The sequence below is a fragment of the Vidua chalybeata genome, chromosome 3 (genome assembly GCF_026979565.1).
Source record: "Vidua chalybeata isolate OUT-0048 chromosome 3, bVidCha1 merged haplotype, whole genome shotgun sequence".
Taxonomy (NCBI): domain Eukaryota; kingdom Metazoa; phylum Chordata; class Aves; order Passeriformes; family Viduidae; genus Vidua; species Vidua chalybeata.
In genome coordinates, this window is record NC_071532.1 from 38,211,197 (window position 1) to 38,232,616 (window position 21,420).

The 21,420-nt window shown below is 38.0% G+C and overlaps 1 protein-coding gene across 11 annotated transcripts in view; it reads left to right on the forward strand.

The window, feature by feature from the left end:
• Positions 1 to 21,420, forward strand: part of CCDC88A (coiled-coil domain containing 88A) — a 65,763-nt gene that overhangs the window by 10,835 nt on the left and 33,508 nt on the right. For all 11 annotated transcript variants that reach the window (XM_053937581.1, XM_053937580.1, XM_053937582.1 and 8 more), the window contains exons 3-13: positions 4,053 to 4,161; positions 7,885 to 7,954; positions 11,501 to 11,559; positions 12,157 to 12,240; positions 12,811 to 12,951; positions 14,059 to 14,228; positions 17,054 to 17,135; positions 17,711 to 17,869; positions 19,047 to 19,193; positions 19,660 to 19,804; positions 20,424 to 20,608. In XM_053937581.1, the coding sequence (XP_053793556.1) occupies positions 4,053 to 4,161; positions 7,885 to 7,954; positions 11,501 to 11,559; positions 12,157 to 12,240; positions 12,811 to 12,951; positions 14,059 to 14,228; positions 17,054 to 17,135; positions 17,711 to 17,869; positions 19,047 to 19,193; positions 19,660 to 19,804; positions 20,424 to 20,608 (1,351 nt within the window). The remainder of the gene's footprint in view (positions 1 to 4,052; positions 4,162 to 7,884; positions 7,955 to 11,500; positions 11,560 to 12,156; positions 12,241 to 12,810; positions 12,952 to 14,058; positions 14,229 to 17,053; positions 17,136 to 17,710; positions 17,870 to 19,046; positions 19,194 to 19,659; positions 19,805 to 20,423; positions 20,609 to 21,420) is intronic.

The window sequence follows — 21,420 nt, forward strand, 5'->3', positions numbered from 1 at the left end:
GAACATGGATGGCCTTAAAAATGTTTATAGTAGCCACTAGAATCTGATGGTTTTAAAAAGCTGCTTTTTAAAGCTGTGTCTTAAACTGTAAGTAAAGTAAATATTTTTATCTTCAAAATTATTTAATTTCCATCCTGTATTTCCGGGATCATGCAGTTTATTTCACTGTCATTGGACCTAATGTGTTCTAATAAACAGAATTGCTTTGCATTAATAAAAATATAATCATTATAAACATTATATTGGTCATAGAAATTCAACAGTTCAACTTCTGGGTACAAGTACTTCATTAAAATCTTTAATAAATTAGTTTTCAAGAACTGTAAATGAGTTTAAAGATAATCTTATGAGGTTCTGGCAATTCATGTTTAGAATTTTATCTTTCTATATGAAAAATAGTTGCACATCAGACTTCGTGCTTATTAAAAAATGCCATCAGTATGCCATGACTTGGACCAGCCTGAAAAAAATATAGTTCTACAAACAACATAAAATGGAAATGTGCTGCCAGCATCCTGCTATATTATTTACTCTTTGAGAGGAACAAATTAAGATGTCAATACTTAAGATGATAAACAATATTGACTAAATAAATAATACTTAAAATGCTGTTTAGTGGATTAAGGAGACAGCTGAGCGTTCAGGTTGGAGTCTTTGAGAAACTGAGACCTGGTTATCAGTATTGGAAGTGAAGGTGGGTTTAGTTGTTCTTTTTTAAATAAGGAATCTCCTGTTCAAGGACCTAATCTTGGTCCTTTCATAACACTGGTGTGAGGAGGGATCTGTCAGGTCTGTGCTTGGCTGTTCCATACACAAACCTGACAGTTCTAACACAATCTGACAGGTAGAAATAAATCAGTAACTGAAGGTTAGGGAGCTGTGCTAAACACCAGCACAGAGGCTGCTTGGTGGAAGAAACCCTCAGTTTTCAACATTTACTCTTCAGCATGGGGGTCATTTTAGTAGGTAGCCTATAAACAGTCTGTCTTTATAATAATTTAGTGACATCATGTGGTTAGAAAGATCCCAATTACTGTAGCACAGAGGTGAAGTCCTGTTTGCACTGGAAGGTGTTGAGAGCAGGATTGCACTCTGGGAAGCATGGGAAACAATTTTTTGTCCAAGTCACTCATCCTAGTCATGGCTAACATGTACTAATTGAGAATGTCAAAGACAACTGACCTCCCATGGTTGAAGAATAATGTGTCAAGAGGACATTCATTACCAAAAAAAACAGAAAAAGGAATCTACTACCAATAGTGAGTTATTGAGAGTACGTGTTTAATTAAATTAAAAATGATTGGTAGAGAGTAGTACTGATATGTCACTACCTTGCTTTTATTGAACCTTAAAAACAGTGGGTTAAACTTCTTGTTACCACTACCTACTTTTAAGTTCTACTGAAAAATGTTAAGGGAACTTGGAGTTTGGGATTTCTGTTGGACCCTTTGCCATAATCTTTTGGAAAAGTTTAAAATTACTAAAATAATTTTTTTCTGTGCACCAGGTTGTCCCAAGGCTGACACTCTGATTTGAACTGCTGGTCATTTGCACTAGCAGAGCATCTTGAAACTGGACAGTGGAGTTTTTCCGAGTGGTAAAAATACAGCTCCAGAGCATGTCTGTGGCCCAAGTTTTCCCAGCAAAAATTCACAATCTCAGTAAACTGCTTCCTGCAATTTAAGCCAAAAACAAAAAGCCAAACCAAAACAAAAAAACTCCCTAACTTTCTGTTTTAAGTTACAGGAGTTAATCATTTTGGCACAAAGCAAGTCACTAAGCTTGTCATAGAGGGAGGTGAAGTTGTTACAGCAGCTCTTCACTGCTGGCTGGGCTGATCCCCTGGTGTCATGAAGATCCAGTGCTATGCAAATGTTCAAATTTTTGTTCATCCAGGATCAATCTCAATATCCTAATAGAGCTTTGGAAATGAAAAAATGGAAAGCCTGAGCTTTTATGACGTTTGTGTTTTGAGTTCTTGTGGTTGCACACTAATTTTGGTGTTGATGCTAAAATAAGAGCTGGCACAATATCCAGGAAACCCCTGTGCCCTGTTTTGAGTGCTCTAAAGGGAGAGGCATCTGAAATCTGTGGCTGTAGAAATGCTGCTGAAGATGATGAAAAAGCCCAGAGATAATCCCATGGTCATTAAGATTAAAGATGATGATTAAGGGCCCAAATCGGCCTTTTGGAGATATGCATGTAGAAATAGGAGACTTCAGCTGATCTCTGTAGGTCAGCAGGATTTATTGTGGATTTTCTCTTCTGATTTTAACAAATTTGAATGAATTCAGTGTGGAAAGGAATCCAGTTCTGTGCATCTGCAAAGCATATTTATTTTTAGCCCATTTAGTTGCTTTTACAGCTACAGGTTGACTGAACCAATAAACCCAAGGTCACATCTTAGTCACATGGTTTGGCTAATATGTCCTAAGATGTATTTTAATTGTTTATAATATTTTTAGGAACATGGTGATGACCATTTAGGAATGAGGCAATTACCTATGTCCTAATTTTCCTAGATTTATAATAATAAATACAGAAAAAAAGATACTGTGCCTACCGCTTTTCTTTTAAAAATGTCTGTGTGTTGGAGGTGCATTTTTCATATGACCTGACTTCCTTTCGCAGCAGTGATTTTACTATTATTTCTATTTGTACTTATAAGCCAGGAAATGCTGATAGCAATAAGCTGAAGAAAAGACATAAATATATCTTCTTAAAAAATCTAACATGCTAAAAGTTAAGCAAGCTGTAAAAGGCAAATAAAGTTTGTGTAGGTAACTTACATGTAAATGAAAAATATGTAAGTTTTGTACAGGGAGTATGTGAAACTACCAATTAAAGGGATAGATTATATCACAGTAAGTCACGATACCACAATATTCAGGTCATTTTTGTTTTATAGCAAATAACTCCTCTTTCTGCATTTGATTCTGACTCTAATCCTTTGCCTGGGAGTGAGTTATTGAATTCCATTACTTTTGCACATTACCAGGATCATTCTCCATTGCCATAGTATTTTTTGAAGGTTGTTCTTTGTTTTTTTTTCTCCTAAAGTTTGCCAGGGGCTGTTCTGGAAAGTGTATTCTGTATTCCTTTGTTTAAATCATTAATGACAACGTTGAATAAAACCAGAGCCAGCAGACACATATCACTGCTGGGAGCCCTGGTTAGACAGGGAAAAATTGGTAGTTTGTTTTTGAGTGCAGCAACCCAGCCAGCTCTCATTTATCTGATAATAATAATATCATTAAACAGTACAATAATAACATTAAATATCAAAAGTTGCATTGTGCAACTGTATCGAGAATCTGTAAAAGTGAGAAACTTCACATTGGCCATCCCTTAGGAATTCTTTAAACATTTCAGAGAGTGTTATGGGGGTGTGCTTTGATTCTGCATCGTTTTCCATGAGAAATCCCAGTGAATGGTTGTCATGCTGTCCTCTCTGTGTTACAAGGTATTGAAAAAGGGTGACTCATCTGCCTTTCCTCAGATCCTTTCTGCTTTGTGAAAGAAAAAGTGATTGATTTCCTCCCTGAAGCCAAGACAAACCAGAGAAAAATCTGGTAGTATATGATAGTACATGACAAAAACTCCAATTAATAATCCCTTTGTTGTCACATTCCAACAATCTGTAAATACATTTAAAACAGTTGAGTGTGTGTTAGCATGATGTGTTTCATATTCATCATCGTTCTAAAAGTTAAAAATTAGTAAGCTAGTAAAATAGTAAAATACCATCATACACTCACAAAAACTTTCCTGTCAGACCCATTCCCTGGGAATTGTGTTGAGTGCTCCCAGTTTCAGGCTGCATTGACAGCAAACGAGAATGTGAGGCTGGCTGGCTGTGTCAGAGACATATTTCAAGCTCTTTCCATCTTCCACAACTCCTTATTGATTTGTGGAGGGAAAAACAAGGCATGGTTATCAAGACAAGGAATGGCTGTGCTGGCACATTAACTATACCATTTGTTTTATAGAGAAAGCTTTAAAGATTAATGTTCAGCCTGTTCAATGTATTCTTTTTTCTTTCCTTTTCACAGCAATCCAAAGTCTGCTAATCAGAGGATAAACAAAAAAGTAAACAATGATGCATCATTAAGGATTCAAAATTTGTCTATTTTGGTGAAACAAATAAAAACTTACTATCAGGTCAGTAATTGTTTGTTGTGTTAAGTTTTGCCTGGAATTATTTCTAAATTTTCTTCTATAGTTATGGCTTTAAGGGTAACTGGAGTAAGGTGAACAAGAGATACTTTGTATGGATGATTGTTTAGATACCTGGTCAAATTTCTTATCACTGTTTACAGGTATAAAGGTGGTGTGGACACACTTTTGTATGAATAATGATCTGTTTACAGAATAGATATTCTGTGTGTGCAATTACTCCTGCATTAAGTATTACTGTTTGGTATTTTCTGGGTTGAAGCAAGTTTTGTGCCAGTGAGAGAGATTATTACATGTGCATTTAGTCTTGTAAAATAGATTTTTTGTTAGAAAAACATGACAGAATTTACTGGGCTTAGAATTAATTTGGGAATTTGTAGTAAATACAGTGAGGATCTCAGGGCTGTGAAAGAGCCAGTGAAGTTAGATGCAGTAGTAGGAGCTGGTCCTATGCCTGCTGGATGCTGCGCTGGATAGGGTGTTCTACACATGGACATGCCACAGCTGGGCACTGCCGCTGTCACCCGTGTCCCTTTAGTGTGGCTTTTAGTACCCTTAGACACTCCCCTGCTCCTTCCTGCCAGGAGAGCCCAGACCTGGGAGAAAACCTTTGCTCTGCCTCTTCCTGCTCACACCTCCTGGCCAACCTCTGCTGAAGTCTGCTGCTCCTCCTGTGTCCACACACAGTGTGTGCTTCCCAAAACTCCGAGTGCAGTGAGAATTCCCAGCTGTCACTGCCCTGACTAACCATGGAACATCTTCCCAGTGCTTCCCACCCTTCTCTCCTTGGCAGCCCCTGCACATGGATTTATGTGCTGCCTGCTAAAGCCCATATGCTTTTCCTTTTCCTAACGGAAGCCATTTTCCACCAAGCATTAGTGTTCCACAAGTGGTGCAACAGAAGGCACAAACACTGATAGGATTGATCTTTTTTTGGAACACAAAGCATTCTCCATCCTGCACTGGCCTCATGGTATCACCAGTCCAAGTGCTTCAGGACCAGGCAGAATTTCTGGCATTTACGTGCCTTTGGATGATTCAGGACTGTGGATGTTGCTCTAAACCTTTGTGATAGAAACAAATAAATTAGAGCTTTCTTAAAATAAAAAAATACTCTTTTTAAGAAACAGTAAAACCAGTCACCAAGCCTTTAATGGTCCAAGCTATATTGAACTGCCCTTTTAACTGTTTTATACACTTTTCCCCCCTCCCCGGTCTTTCAGGGTTCTGGTCACCATGCAAACATTGAAGGGCTGGTGTTTCTAGCAGGAGTAAAGGCATTTACTTTCCAAGCTGAAGAGCTCCTTGGAATCTAAAATTGCTTTTTGCATGTGTAGGTATTCACTCCCTACCGTGCCTGCAGGGAGGTTTGTGCTTTGTTGTAGTTGAAGTGTTAAAGGATGGGCTGTTTCACAGAGGGGTCAGTTGAGTTCCTGTCACCTGTGAAATTCCCCAAGGCAGGAAAGCTGGGGCTTGATGGATGCCTTGGAATCAAACTGAGAGGCCTCCATTAGCCTGGGGTGAGGCAGGAGCCTCACACTAGAGTGCTCCTGAAAGCTGAATGTGCAGCCGGGCCTGGGGGCGTTCACTGGGGATGCCTGGGATCCCAGGGGAGGGGACAGGAGACCATTCACTGTACTGAGAGAGGATTTTACTGAGGGTTTGAATCAGACACTGATGAATGTGGGAATTTGGGGTTTTTAGCACTGTGTTAACTTAACTCTTAACACTTCTCATTGTGAGCTTGTCCGTGCTGGTTTGTTCCATGTGGTTTTGTAACATCTGTGGAAAACATCTCAATTTAGTGAAAAATCACATCAGTGCTGTGGATGTACTTTTCAAAAAACCTGCACTGGTAGAATATAACATTCAAAATCAAGACATTATGTTAGTTTAGTCAATTTTTTTTTTGTTCCTGTATCATCTTTGTTATTCTCTGGAATTACAGTTCTGGTCCTGAGCCAGTATTTGGAGTGTGTACATTTCTTGGCAGTGTAAGAGCGTGGAACTGTTCTCAGCAATTAGTTCAAGACAAGTGATTCTAAATTTTTGGTGGGCTCGAGAGGTTTAATCCAGTGAGTGTCCATGACTCTCAGCAGATTTGACTGAAGAGGTGAAAATCTTCAGTAAAATAAATGCTAGTGAACTATAAAAGTTTGTGCAAGCAAAGCCAGTGCTGAGATTAACACCAAGTGACAGAAAAGGTGTCAGACATCTCTGGGACAAGGCAGAGGTGTTTTAAGGAAACAGGTGATCGTGTCCATTCAGGACACATGTTTTGGTTACTGCTGCTCATACTCTGCTTTGGTATATGATCACCTTTATGATAGCATCATGGAATTATTTGAGATACTACCAAAAACCGCCCCCAAAAAAACAACAAAAGCAAACAACAAAAAGCCACTCTAAAATTACATTATTTTCTTTCATAGTAGCTGTCGACACCCATTAAATTAATTATATTTTATCTGTTTTATATTGATTTAAAACATCCTGTGGTGCACTTCATGTCTTATTTTTATTTGAAAATGGTCTTTATCAGTCTGAGAAGTACAGGTGTCACAGCTGGTTGAATTTTGTGATATTGGAGGAGGCCAAAGCTGTTCTCTCCCTCCTTATAACTTGTCTTAGGCTTGTCCAGAGGGAATGTATATTTTGCAGTCTACTATTAATCAATTCAGATACAATTTTGATGTTGTATATTAACTGGTGGGAACTTTCAAGCATAGCTGTAGCTAGTAATTTCTACTGGTGTTTTTCAAGAAATATTGGGGTTTTTTTTCAATTTGACCTAAAGCAAGTGGACTTGTGTTAGGTTGTTGCTTACAATGTGACACCTGATGTGTGCCTTGGGCTCTTCTGGAATATGTTGCTTTTGAGTAGGAGCATTTTATATAGTAATGGATCTGTCACTGTGAAAAAACAAAAAGCCTAACTATAGGATGGCATCTGCTGGGAATAAATATCTGGGAACAGGAGAAAGACTATTCTGCTTCAGGAGAATTAGGCTCTGTCTAGACTGGGGATTTGACCCGATTACGGCCATTACAGGAGCTCCATTGATGGAATCCATGCAACAGATAGGCAGAGCTGCTGCCTGGTGTGTGGCACCTCCCAGCTAAAATTCCATGTGATTGTGCAGACAGGGGTTTGTACCCTTATATTCACAGGTGACCCAGTGTCACTGCAGCAAAAACCCCTGGGATTTTCACATCCACGTTTTGGTGAGGCCAAACAAACCATGAAATAAGGGAAACTGATTTTTTGCCGTAGAAATGCACCTTAGAGCCAATAAAACAAATATGTATCAATAGGTTAGTCAGGGAAGCATGAACATAATAAATTTAAAGGGTTTTGCTGCATTTTGAGACTTGGGATCTCGTTGGCTTAAGATCCCTAAGCCAGCTCATTGCCACGAGAGGATTTTGCTGTGTGAGCTGATTGTGCAAAACAGTAAAACAAAGCTTCTGCAGAAGTAACTCATATTTGTTAGTTGTTTTTTTAATTAGGATTCAAATAATAATAATTCTTGTATGATAATAATTATTGTATTAAATAATAAGTAATGTATAAATTGTATGCAGGAAGTCCTGAAAAATATTAAAACCATTTAATTAATACTGATTTCTCTTTAATGGCTGTTGGCATTTCATGTTTGCTTTCATTCAGTACATATGATGTAAATAATGTTTTTATTAACTTTTATAGGAGACTTTGCAGCAGTTGATCATGATGTCTTTGCCAAATGTGCTAATAATTGGCAAAAATTCTTTTTCAGGTAAGTTTATTCTTGACTAAGATAAAAATTTATACTGGTGTGATAATTTATATTCTTTCACTGGAAATAAAATTCCTGTAGGGTTGAGCCTTTCAACAGAAGATTGTTCAAATACTTTATCAAATAAGTGGTTTAATAATGATGAGTAATGATTTAATAATGATTTTCTTTGCCCACACAAAGGGTCCACTCTCTAAAAAATGTGTTCTGTCACAGCCTCAGCCCTGGCTTTCACTAGGATTTATACTGAACCCGAGAGCATTTTCCAGCAACCAGTGAACCACTGATGGCACAAAGTTAAAGTTTCATGTACTCCCAGCTTCTGCACCTTCAACTTTCTTTACCTATGTCACTGCTGAAGGAATTGCCAGTTCCGTGCATCTCACTTGATCCAGCTCCTGATCCTTGTTTCTCCTTCCCCCGACCTCTCCTGCTTCTCTTGCATCCGTACCTGAAAAATATTGCAATTACCTTCTTGTTTTCTCCCCTGAACTGACACTGTCTTCTCCATGCTCCCACCTTCTCTGCTTCCAGCTGTGAGAGTTGCAATTTTCAGACCAAGAAAATTAGCCTTTGCGGAGCCAGATGACTATCCACAGCCACTTGGGAATCTCTGCACCATGCTCTCAATTCCAGAAGCACAGAGCAGACACACCTGGCCTGCATGGAGCCACTATGGATTGGGCAGAATTTATTTACCTAGGTCTAATGTGCCCCAGGTGTTCTCCTCCTGACATTCTGACACCTCAGCAGAGAGGTCAGGAACTGCTCTAACAGGCTGTGTAGCTTCCCCTGGCTGTTTTTATTTCTTTGGGATGCCTTCTCTGCCACACTTCTATGTCTGTGGGACAGGGGGTTCCTCATAAGCCAGAAGAACCATATGTGTTTCCTTACTTCCCAATCCCAGGGCTCATAACATTGGTATTTTCCATATCCCATCTGCACTATCCCATCTCAGTAGGTATATTGCTTTGATTCTTTTGGGTTTTACTTTCTGCTTTTGAGTATTGCTGCTTTTGCTTCAGAGGTCACAGCTTTTTCAGTTTTTATATGTGCAGCACCTGTCATATGCACCAAGAAGTGTGAATGTGGTCTCTTCCTTTTCAAAAGAACAGAATGCATCATACTTTTATAATTCTGATTCCAAACTTTCTTAAGGTTTTTGAAAGACTCCATGGATTTGCTTAGAAACGAGATTTACTGGAAAAACAGATTTTAAAAATCCCAGCTCATAGTATTGTTTTGTAGTGACATTTTTTATTCTGTTCAACATACTGAGAGAAAATGTCGTAACAATATTGTGCAGTATAAGATGACATTTCATTGAAAATGCACTATCAAACCCCACAGAGATAATACTGCATTCAGTTGTATACATTCAATTTTGTGGTTTGGTCATTTCTAAGGAGGTGTCTGTGTTTTGGGATCTGTGGTTTGGCAGCTCTGCTGTTGTGTTCTTTGCTCTTCTGTGGGGATTTTGTTGAATTTGTGAGAAAATTTGGACTTTTCTGTAGTGTAGCCCTCACAGTAAAAAAAACTAGTTATGCTTGGACAACATTCTTGAAGGTGTTTCAGCTCTCTGCTGGAGTTCAATCATGGAGTTTGGTCTGCACTAGAAATATACACCTGTTCTTTTGGGTTCTCTCCAGAACCTTTCCCCTTTGAAAGTTGGGGCTGCTCTTGCTGTGTCAACTTGGAAAAGGATCTCATCCCTGCGTGGATTTTTAAGCTTTTTTTGGGCAGGTGCAGGGAAATGAAGCCTCAGTGATCTTTGGAGACACTTGCTGTGTAAATCTGCTTGCATCAAGGCAAACCCCGGAGTAAAAGTCAATTCCCTGATAAAGACATGGATTTGGTCCACTAAAACTTAGGCTGGAGATGTGATTTTTCACAGGGATATTTCCCAGTTTTTCTCCTCTGCACTTAGGGAATGATTAGTAGAGAAATTCCAGAGGATGCCAAATTCAGATGGCAGGAGCAGATACCAGAGGCAGTTGGCTCATGGAGGAAAATGCAGGGAGAAGGCTGGAGTTGAGGTTTGGTAAAACAGGTCAGCAGGGATTTTATCAGGAAATATTTCCTGAGCTGATTGGCAGGAAGGCAGTTTGAGGAGAAAACTGGAGAGCTACAGCCTGTGACTGTAAATGTTAAATTAAATTACAGAGGGATAATGATGAGGCAGACGGGAAGGAGAAACATGAAAGCAAGTTCATATTCCTAAGGGAGCAAGGCAGGGGAGGACAGAAGCCTGCAGAGGGTGTGAAAGTCAGGGATAAGGGTGAACACAGGGAAGATCAAACCGTGGCACAGGGTAGGGACAAAGTTCAGCAGCAGGTTGAAGGGTGTAAAACAGAATAATCTATTTCTGTGTTTCTTCTGATGGAGGAAAAGGAAGAAAAACAGAAGATGAGGGAAGCTGACATGGTTCAGTATTTTGCACAAGGAATCAATATTCAGGCAGGCATTTGAAAGGCAGTCAGGAGATGAAGAGTGAAGTGGAGCTCGGGGATTGCTTAAAAATTAAGAAAGTGTGATTAATTTATTGGGGTAAGTGAATGTAGGCTATGAGCTGTTGGCATGGTTTCCTCCTGTTGCAGTATTCCTGTTAACCTTTATTGATAAGACAGAAAGGTGGGATTCCCTTTCTTGAGCTGAAGTAGCTTCTGGTGGAACACATTCCTTGATGGTTTTTCTGTTTCTCCATTAAAGACTTGACAGCTTGAGCCTTTGGGATATAAGAAGTCTGAATAAATGACTAAAAATCTCCCATTTGAATCTATGTTTTTTGTAATGTATTCACCTACCTGAGAAACATCTTGAAAAATGGTGATATTCCATGTTTATTGGGATTATACACATTATGTAGTTCCCTCCAAAAGCAGCAGCTTGAGTCAATGCCTAAATTTTTTTGTTATCCTTGAAGCATTTGCTTCATGGCATTTATGTTCTAGATACAGAATACATTTCTGTATTTAGTAGCAAGATGAGGACATTATGAACATAAAAAGTAAGAAACATTTTTATTAATCTGTAAACAGAGTTCTTTAACTTAAGCTTCTTTAGGAGATTAAGATACTTAAGGCCAGATTTGGAAATACATTTTGATTTTTTGGATGTGCAGATGAATATCTAATACAGCTTTGTAAGGAATTTAAATGAACTTGTCACCTAAACTCTTCCAACTTGAGAGCAACAGATAATTTAAGCACTTTTGTAACTATCCTGAGATACCTGAGATTACCACTGAAAACTTGATTGTAGGTCTCCAAAGCACTTCTAAAAATGTCACTCTGAAGTTTTGAAGGGCTGAATTTTTTTTTCCATTTGAAATTGTTACGGCTGTTAAGTTAAGGTGTTTGGTAACTCTGGAAGTCAGCAGTTAAATGGCAAAAAGGACTGAGCTGAAAGTTCCTCTGGTTGTTTTCTAAACTAGGTTAACATAAATGATATGGAAATAACAAGAAAACCTCCTGTTTTTCTGAGGTGTAGGGGAAGAAGCTCTAATTACAATTTTACAGTTATCATTTTTTCTTGTTTTCTTCTCAGAGCTAGGTACTGAAGAAGTAAAAAAGCTCCTCCTGCTTTTGCTCGGTTGTGCAGTTCAGGTGAGTTTAATTATGTTTGTCACTATGAAACTTTTGAGTTTTGATCTCTTTTTCTTACTATTTTAATACTTGGGGTGGTATGAAACTTTTCTTCCTTTGGTGGTACAATTGCATTCCTTGAAAAATTGGAGTATTACGATTTTTAATTAAATAGCTACAACCTACACCTGTTACTGCACAAATATGTCCAATACAACCATAATGGTTGTAATTTAGTAATTTCAGTAGTGTTAATTTACCTGATAGTGTAAAGAAAAGAAGGAAATGGTAAATTGCTGAAAATTAGCTCACTGCACTGTTTCATGTATTTAATAAATCAAAGAATTTGAATTAGTAGCAATTTTAAGAAACCTCTTCCTTGTCCCATTTCAATTTGATTTTCCTTGTATCATTTAATTAGTGTTGAAGTTGCAATTACTCTAACATGGCATAAACCACGGATTTACTGGTCACCAGAATTATTAGGTAGTAATTTAGTCATGTGGCCATTGCAGTGTCAGCTTTATAAGTTTTAACTCTTAAGAAATACAAAAGAGGAATGAAAATACTTGTGATTATACATATCAATGTGTATAAAATAGATGTCTCTATTTTTAGTGTCAGAAAAAAGAAGAATTTATTGAAAGAATCCAAAGTCTGGATTTTGATACCAGAGCAGCTGTTGCAGCCCATATTCAGGAGGTATTTTGGGGGGGGTTTGCTTTTAATTTTGGGCATTTTTTGAGATGGAATATTGTATTGCAGGAAGGGGAGTTGCACGTGTTCAATGACAAGTAAATCACATATGTGATTTGCATATTGAGTGGTTGTAGTAAGAAAAAAGGCTTTATTTTTTTCACTTGATTCACAAAAAGATTTAATGATTGAGCATTTTTGGGTTTTATTTTTAGAGCAGTACCAGTAAGCAAGTTTGTTGCTTCAAGGATTTCTTAGTTATATACAGCAAATTTAGTTTAGTGGAATCTTTATTGCAAATATCTTTAAAAAATATAATTCCAATCAAATGTATGTGGTAGATAATTTATAATGTTATTAATGATGTTATTGTCACCTTGCCAGAAGTACAAGGTGCTGCTTCCAGGTAGACAAAAAACTCTTCTTTTACATACAACTAAACATATTTTAAATGTTTTTTCATACCTTGTCCAGAGAATTTAACCTGTAGAGTTGCAGTTTTATTTTCTTTATGCTTCCTTTCTACTCCTAGAATTTCAAGAGGATGTTTTTGCTCTTTCATTTCACCCCATGTAGGTAACTCATAATCAGGAAAATGTGTTTGACCTGCAGTGGATGGATGTCATTGTGCTGACACAAGAGTATGTTGAGCCTCTCCTGAAAAATATGGCATTGCATTTAAAAAGACTTATAGATGAAAGAGATGAGCACTCAGAGGTATGGATGTGGCTTAAGAGAAATACAAGAAATATTTTCTTGAGATAATGCAGCTCAGGATTTTTATAGCTAACAGTTTAATTTTCTGTTGACATGTTAAAGCCAGGATTCCCGACTGCCAGAACATTGTTTCAGGGAGTTCCTCTGTGCATATCTGTTAAATGAAGTAGGAAAGATAAGAGTTGATCTTTTCCATGCAGCCAGAATGGGAAACAAGTGCAACATTCATCAGTAGCTGAAAACAGAGAATCCAAAGCTGTATCAGCTGCATTTAACCAGGAATCAATAACCCATCAATTTGCAAGCCAGTCACTGAAAGCTGCCTGTTCTATTCCTGTGTCCTGTTGTCCAGGCTTGAGGGGGATAAAGAAGAATCCATACCAGGAGAGGAGGTTTTGCAGGCTTATCTTGAAGCACACTTGTTGTACATGTTAGAATCAAGGAACAGAAGTATATTTAGTAAAAAGTTTGAGTTGTGAATCATCTCGGTGGTCCCAAATGTGCCCCTCAGTAGAGTGAATGTGTCAATGTTGCAATTATTCCAGATACTCCTTGGACAGTTTTTCCAGATCACTGTCTTGACAGCAATAAAACAGAGGGTAGAGGATGGGGGTGATGCCTTTGTGCAAAGCAAAGGAAAAATACTTTAAACTATGAGAGATGTTCATATTTGGCTGACACCTTTATTTATAGGGAGAAATAGGAATATTACTGTAGATCTGATGCTTTATTCAGTTGTCAAGGATGCTGCTGCTCACTGAAGAACACAACTTTGTTTAGAGATACACGTTTATCTTTATTTTCAATAGGTGGTGGTTTTGAAGGAATTCACACTTTTCATTACCCAGTCCATTCTGAGCACTGGCCATTTTGTGGGCTTAAAAGTCTAAAGTGAAGAAATAAAACTTAAAATAGCAGAAGGTGCTGTTGAAAAGCTGTGGCTCTTTGCTTTAGGCGCAGAGGTGCAGGTAGAGCTCTTTTGACTTCCTCAATAGCCAAAATCTTTCCATCGTTCTTGTGCCATTGCAGTGTTTGATATGAATGACACACGCAGAGATGGCTCTGTGAGGGCCACTCTGGACTTTTGCCTGTGCTCTGCCTCCTCAGACCATCATCGAGCTGTCGGAGGAGCGGGACTGTCTCCGTTTCCTGCCTCACGCCTCGGCCGCGCAGTCCCCGTGCGGCTCTCCTGGCATGAAGCGCACCGAAAGCCGGCAGCACCTGAGCGTGGAGCTCGCCGATGCCAAGGCCAAGATCAGGAGGCTTAGGCAGGAGCTGTGAGTACCAATTGACACTCAAATCCTTTCCAAATGCTGCCTTATCACACTTCTAGTCCCTTTCAGACCAATTCTTCGTCCTTTCAAATGTTTTTTTTTAGTTACTGCTCCCCAGGAGAGGTATTTTTATAATGCAAGAAGATTTGTGGGAGCATAGGACAAATTCCACATTTCATCTGTGTTTGTCTCTGTTTGTATTCATAATGATGTTTTATCCTAAATTTTATTCTCTGATGTCCCTGAAATCATGGATTAAAGGTGGAAGTCTCACAAATCTCAGCATTTTGTTCTCAAACCAGGCGATCATTAAAAGGAGATGAGGCAGGTGGGATTCCTTCTCAGCAGCATGATTTCGTGACCTGTTTCCAACAAGAAATACTCACCTATGGTTAATTCATGGTTTAAAATCATTGCAGATAGGACAAAAAAAATTCAATTTTTTAAAAGCATTAGAATGCTTTTGTGTCCCCCACCTCTTTGTTCCTGTGTAAAACATTTCTTATCTGCACGACACTTACTTGCTTCTGAATACTGCTCCTGATTCTGTAGGTTTCTTTGGGCACTTTGTCTTCATATTCAAGGAGTGAGGAGTTATTTAAATAGAAGATCAATAACAGACCTGTGGAGAATCTGCTTCTCCCTGTAGCAATGTGTCAGTTGTTTTAGCAGAGTGAAGTGCGTGTGTGTTCTGAATTAAAATGTTCAATCTGAAGAGATTCAATATGTGTAGAAACAGCATAAATAAAGATTTTTTTTTTTTAATTCAGCAATGGGTAGAGGAGACAGGTAAACTAAATCACATGCTGAAAGTAGCATAAGTCACAATGCCCAGAGTTTGTTGATCAGATTATTTCTAGCTGGCTGGCTGGATTAAGGATCTTGTTGATTTACTCTGAGGATCCCCTTCCCCCGCTACAGCATGGTCTTCATGAGGAACAGAGGACAAAAGATGGGGCTCTTTTTTCCTGATGTCTGTATTATTATGTGTCTCCTGCAATGAGCCCGCCCAGGATATTCTATAAACAGCTGCACCAAGAAAATTAGTGAAAAAATTGCTGTTATTAGTTTGATTGACAGTTAATAGATAGCCTAAACAGTGAACACTGGTATGTTCTGTATAATTTAATCCAATCCTCTCCAGTCTGTAGCTGAAGCATGCAATTAGGGCAACACTGATGGCTCAGAACAGTCCACATTTTGCACTCTTATTTGAATTCAGTTGGTAAATAATTTCCCTTTACATGTAGCAGTATCTTAAAATACCAGACTTGGATGAATTAACTTCTGTCTGCAGCATTTAGTGTTAAATGCTGCATCTATTTGATAAATTTTAAATTACATTAATTCCAGAATTGGAAATACTCAGCATAAAATTTATTTATAATCTGGTTTTGGCAGTGAACCTTCATATCTGGTTTAATATGCAGTGTAGCTGATGTAATTTCCTATAAAAGGTCTGTAAAGATTATTTTTCAATTGGATGCAAACCAGGGAATACAGAAACTCCAAAGATGGAATTTGCACACTCATTTTCTGAGTGTTCTGTGCGTTCCCATGTAGAACAATAACAGGAATATGGATACTGATGGAAAAGTTACAGAAATCAGGAATAAATTTGTGTTTGTGTCTGGTTTCTGAGCACCTCTGGAGGGGAAAAGCTGTGACAGGGATGTTGCATTGAGCTGTGCAGAGCTGAGCCTTCTGTGCTTGTGGGCTCAGTGCCTTTTTCCAAACAATCCTTTCCCAAAAAGATCGTTCATGGTGAAATTGGCTCCTTTTTAAAAACAACTGCTCTAGTTTTGTTTAAAACGTACCTAATTTTTGTTAGTATGATTGCTTTGAGATAACATTATACATTTCAGTCCATTAAATTTTCTTATTTCCCCCTTTTCTACTTTTGTTTCTTACTTGTATTCCAGAATGTGGAATAATATAGTAACACATTTAAATGTACAATACATCTTTTAAGAATATTCAATATTGGCAGGTTTTTCCACAGCAAATGTTTGTTCTGAGGTGCAGTTGAATTTTGAACACCAGGTGTTCTTTGTCTGTGAGAGAATGAAATATTTCCTTTGCACTTACTCATGGTTTAAGAAACTAATCTTTTAAGGATTGGGAAATGAATTGGAAGTTAAGAATGAGTCATATAGGAATTGTAGCATTCTATGTCAAATTGTTTTTATCACAGACTTCTGAGTAGACTGAAACCGACACTGTGTTGTTTCCATAAAGTTAAAATTCATTGTGTGTTTCATGGAATTCTTGAGCTTATTAAGCAGTATCTTCTTCAGTTGAGTCAAGGCACCTAAACCCCTTAATTCTTTTCTGCAAGAAAAGGAAAAATTACAGAAATATAAAAGTGCTTTTAAAATTGGCTTTACTTGATTGTGACAAGGGGTCAGTGTCTGGTTCTCCTGGAAAGAATTTGGACCTTTTGAATGTGTAATTCTGAGTTGAGTTTTTAATGTGGATCTCCTGGTACACATTCATGTGTAATGTCTGTGGGTTTTTTTCCACAAAATCCCTTATTGCAAAAATTCCTTATTAAACCCCATTTTCTGCCCTTTGTGAGTAGGAAACAACAATTTAAAGCACTATGAAAAGTCTAACAACACTTAAAATATTAGATAAAGACTAAAACCAAAAGAATAACTAAAATCATAATAGCAACCCTAAATTTTACACTCTTGATGTCCCTGAAATTGTGGAAATTCCACCTGAAAGGTGGAAGCCTCACAAATCTCAGCATTTTGTTCTCAAACCTGGTGATCATCAGCAGATTTTGTGGCCATGTTTAACTGGTTTGTGTTTTGTCCTTCAAGTGAGGAAAAGACTGAGCAGCTGCTTGACTGTAAACAAGAACTGGAACAGATGGAAGCTGAACTGAAGAGACTTCAGCAAGAGGTGTGGGTTTAATAATTTTATTATTTTAAGAAAAGTTGCCACTGCCAGAGCAATTCACCAGTCTTTTTTGATGTTAAGTATGTTTTCATGTTTATTTTTTTATTTTGCATTCTGAACCTGACCTTGTAATCTATTCCTTTATTTGGTGTATTATGATGGGGAAAAAAATGCCCTGACTTAGGTTAGTTAGTATTTCTTTTCTAATTTTTTTGTTTCTTCATTCAAGCTATTTGCCACCAGTGCATCCTCTGAAAGGATCTTCTTAAATTGAAAGCGTTCCAATTTTGTCTGATTTTTCTTTATACTTTGTGTGGTGATAATGAGGGGAAAAACCTTAAATATATACATAAATATACAATATATATAATTACAGTGAGTCCTTGAAAAGGGCCAGTGCAGTTTCCTTGGAAATAAAATAGTCTACAATCCTCTACTATATATTCGATTTTTTTCTTTGTATTTCTCAGAATTAACAATACCCCTCTGCATTCCCTTAATTCAAACAATGAAGGAGCTGTGTTACCCTTCACCATGCTCTGTCCAGTCCTGCCTGTATTCCTGTGTCTGTGTCCCAGAACATGAACCTGCTGTCGGATGCCCGCTCTGCCAGGGTGTACAGGGATGAGCTGGACGTGCTCCGGGAGAAGGCAATCCGTGTGGACAAGCTGGAGAGCGAAGTCAGCCGCTACAAAGAGAGGCTCCATGACATTGAGTTCTACAAAGCCAGGGTGGAGGTGAATAAATCCAGGGGGAAAATCACCCAGAACCACCATTCTTCTCTTGGCTGAGGCTTTTTCAAAGTGTCTTTGGAGATTAAAGCATTGGGATGTGAGAAAGGGTTGCAGCGTCTTGCTCTGGGATATAGCAGTCAGGTTTTTGTGACAAATTCCAGTTTTTTGGGAATTGTTTCCATGTGTAATGGCATGGAAGTCAGCAGCGTTCACCAGAGCACAAAGCTAGCAAGGCCAGTGGAAGCCTCTGTGAAGGATGGATTGAGAAACCCACAGAGGAATTAATTCAAAAAATGCTATAAATATACTAATTCCTTTTTCCTCTCGTAGGTCTCATAAGGGAAAGCAATTTTCTAAGTCAGGTGTTGAGGAAAGGAAGGCTGTTCACATAAATGAGTACAGGACAATGTTATAAAATACCCTAAAAAAAGATGTACCAACACCAGGCAAGGGGAACTTAGAGTTCTGGCATGAATTAGTAATTTAGGAGGCAAATCAACATGCAGGAATTTATCAGGCCATCATTCTGTCTGTAAGTGCCAAATTTGATGGGCAAGTGCCATACGGTATAAAAATTAGTGCAGGAAAACAGATTAGTGTATAGGATTTGACAACAGTGGAAGTTTCATTTTCATAGAATGTTAAAATTAAAAAAGCCCTAAAAATCGTTTATGTATTTCATAGCTTGTAAACTATCGGATATTTCAAGCATTCTTCAGTACAGATAGATGTTAATTAGTTGGGTTTGTTTCATAATAATTGTGAGTTGACTTAATATTTGTGTAGGGAGGAGTATGAAGGATATTTATGGGATCTTTTTTAGACTTTGCAGCTGACTGTGTGCTGAAGTTTGAAAAGTTTTGAGGAAAATTGCCAATTATGTATTTTGCACATTACTTTCATCAGACGCTATTAAAAAAATCCTCAGTGTACCAAAATTAAAGCTGATAAGGCCTTTTGAGAGTGGCTGGTTGTATTTTAAGATTGTGGTTGCATTTTCAGCATCATGGCCTGACTTTGGGCCCAGTGGCCTATAAACCTAATTTATAAAAAGTCTGTTACAGCTCCCAGTTTTAGTTTGAGTTTCTGAAACTGGTTGTGATATGTATCAAAGTTTGCATGAGCAGGGGATTGCTTCTTGTTTGGGATTGATTTGTTGTTGGTTGTTCCATTTTTGCAGGAATTAAAGGAAGACAATCAAGTGTTGCTAGAAACCAAGACAATGTTGGAAGATCAATTAGAGGGGACCCGAGCGCGTTCAGATAAACTGCATGAGTTAGAAAAAGAGAATTTACAACTAAAAGCTAAATTGCATGATATGGAGATGGTGAGTCACAGGAGAGAGTGGCAAAGGCAACTGATACACACTGAATTTAATTTCTATTTTTAATAAAAGCCTTCAAAATAGCAGGCAAGGAATGTGATGATAAATGCAGAGATTCAAGAGCAATAGTTTGATTTTTTTTAATGTGAATCAGTTGTCACTTAAAAATTGTGTTTACCCCATGCACTTCGCTTCCTAATATTCAGAGAGAAGTAAATTTTGGAAGAGTAGGGAGTAATTGCTGTAGGTTATGAGAAGAAGAGGTTCTTTGTAATCTTTTTACTGTCCCCTTCAAAGTTCTCCCAACTTTTCCCAGTTCCTCCCCGTCTCAGTGTCTAGGCAGATCAGAAAAAGCACTTTGCTCTTCCCTGTGACAACATAATAAAGTACCAATATCAATATAATATAAATAATAGAATACTTTGCACATATTGAGACTTTTCTTTTAACCTGTGAAATAATTTTCAAGGAGCGTGATATGGACAGAAAGAAGATTGAGGAGCTCATGGAGGAAAATATGACCCTAGAAATGGCTCAGAAACAAAGTATGGATGAGTCTTTGCATCTTGGCTGGGAGCTGGAGCAGATAAACAGGACTACTGAACTTTCTGAAGGTAAACATAGTTAATACTTGCAAACTGATTGAAATTGAAATCTCAGGATGGGTAGCATTAGAAAATTAAATGTCCTTATTTCTAAACTGCAGACTATGTTATCTCTGGAGAAATGCTGATTCCCATGTATCCATCAAGGTACAACCTACATGAGAAGTCTGTTCTTGTAGTTCTTGTTCAGTTAAATAGTGGTGTAAACCCCATAAATACCTTGAAATTACATTTTGCCATTCGCACTTCTGTACTCTGCAGCACAGATCATGAATCTCCTTGCTTTGCTGTTCTCAAATTTAAAGGACGAGGACTGTGGTAAAAATATTGATTCTTCTGTATAACATGCTTGGATACAAACTGGATTCTGTGCAAAGCACTTGAGGAATTTGGAGGTACATCCTGAGTTGTGGGAAACAAATCTGTGCTGTGATTAGGAACATTAGGAAAGTAGAACATATTTTAATTTCTAATATTTCTAATCCTAACCAGCTCTGGTCACCAAGAGGACATTGGAAGGACCTTCAGAGGCTGTTAAGTCCTCTAAGTTTAAAAATACAGGAAGAATCCAAAGAATTCTGGCTAATAAGTCACATTTTATTTGAATAATGGTCTTTTTCTCCTGCAGTGCCACAGAAATCACTGGGCCATGAGGTGAATGAGCTGACATCCAGCAGGTTACTGAAGCTGGAAATGGAAAACCAAAGTTTGCTGAAGACGGTGGAAGAGCTGCAGAGTGCTGTGGGCTCTGTGGAAGGCAGCAGTTCAAGGATTCTGAAAATGGAAAAAGAAAACCAAAGACTTAGCAAGAAGGTAAAGGTCAGGGTGTGCTTGGATTGTGTGAGAGATGCCTAATGTTCTTTGCTATTTTCTTCCTAAAGGGTAATTTTATGAATTGCTGTTATTTTGGGTAAGGCATTACAAGGGTCCAATTGGAGTTACAGTGTTTGAAAGTTTATAGTAAAAAAACCACCTCCAAGAGGTTTTTCCTCTTTTTTTTTATGTGAGTGTGTGACCAGTTTATTCAGAAAGGTCTTAGACCAGTGAGGGGAAAAATAATAATATATTTGGGATATGATGAGTAATAAAAGTGGTTTAGAATACTGGAGAGCATTAATTTTGGTAATTATGAAGCAGAAGAAAATGTGTGTACAGAGGTGGAGAGTGAGTGATGAGTCTAAGCTGAAAACTTGGTCCTGTGTCCTCATTTTAGCTGAGGAAGGGAGAAGGTGGGTCAAGGTATTGATAAACAGCTCAAGAGGGGAGTTTGTCAGGTTTAACTGTGCTGAGCTACAATACTTTGCTCCTCAAATTATGTGTATCAAATAGAATAATCAGTGATATTTATAGAGAATAAAAATATAAAAAAAAAAAGAAGCTGGGGTTAATTACAGTGGGGTGAAAGTGTCTAAAGTTCCTGAAATAGCTTTGACTTCAGCAGCTATTTCAGGTGAAAGACTATTCTTAGAATGGGTAAGAGATAATTTACAAAAGAAAATTAAAGAAATCCCTACTGCATTCCATGCTTCCATAAGTTTTCTGATTCCTAAAAAGCTGGTGTTTTTTGGAGCAGCTGCTGTGCTGTGCCCAAAAAAAACAGCTGGGAGGTACAAAAGAAAGGAATA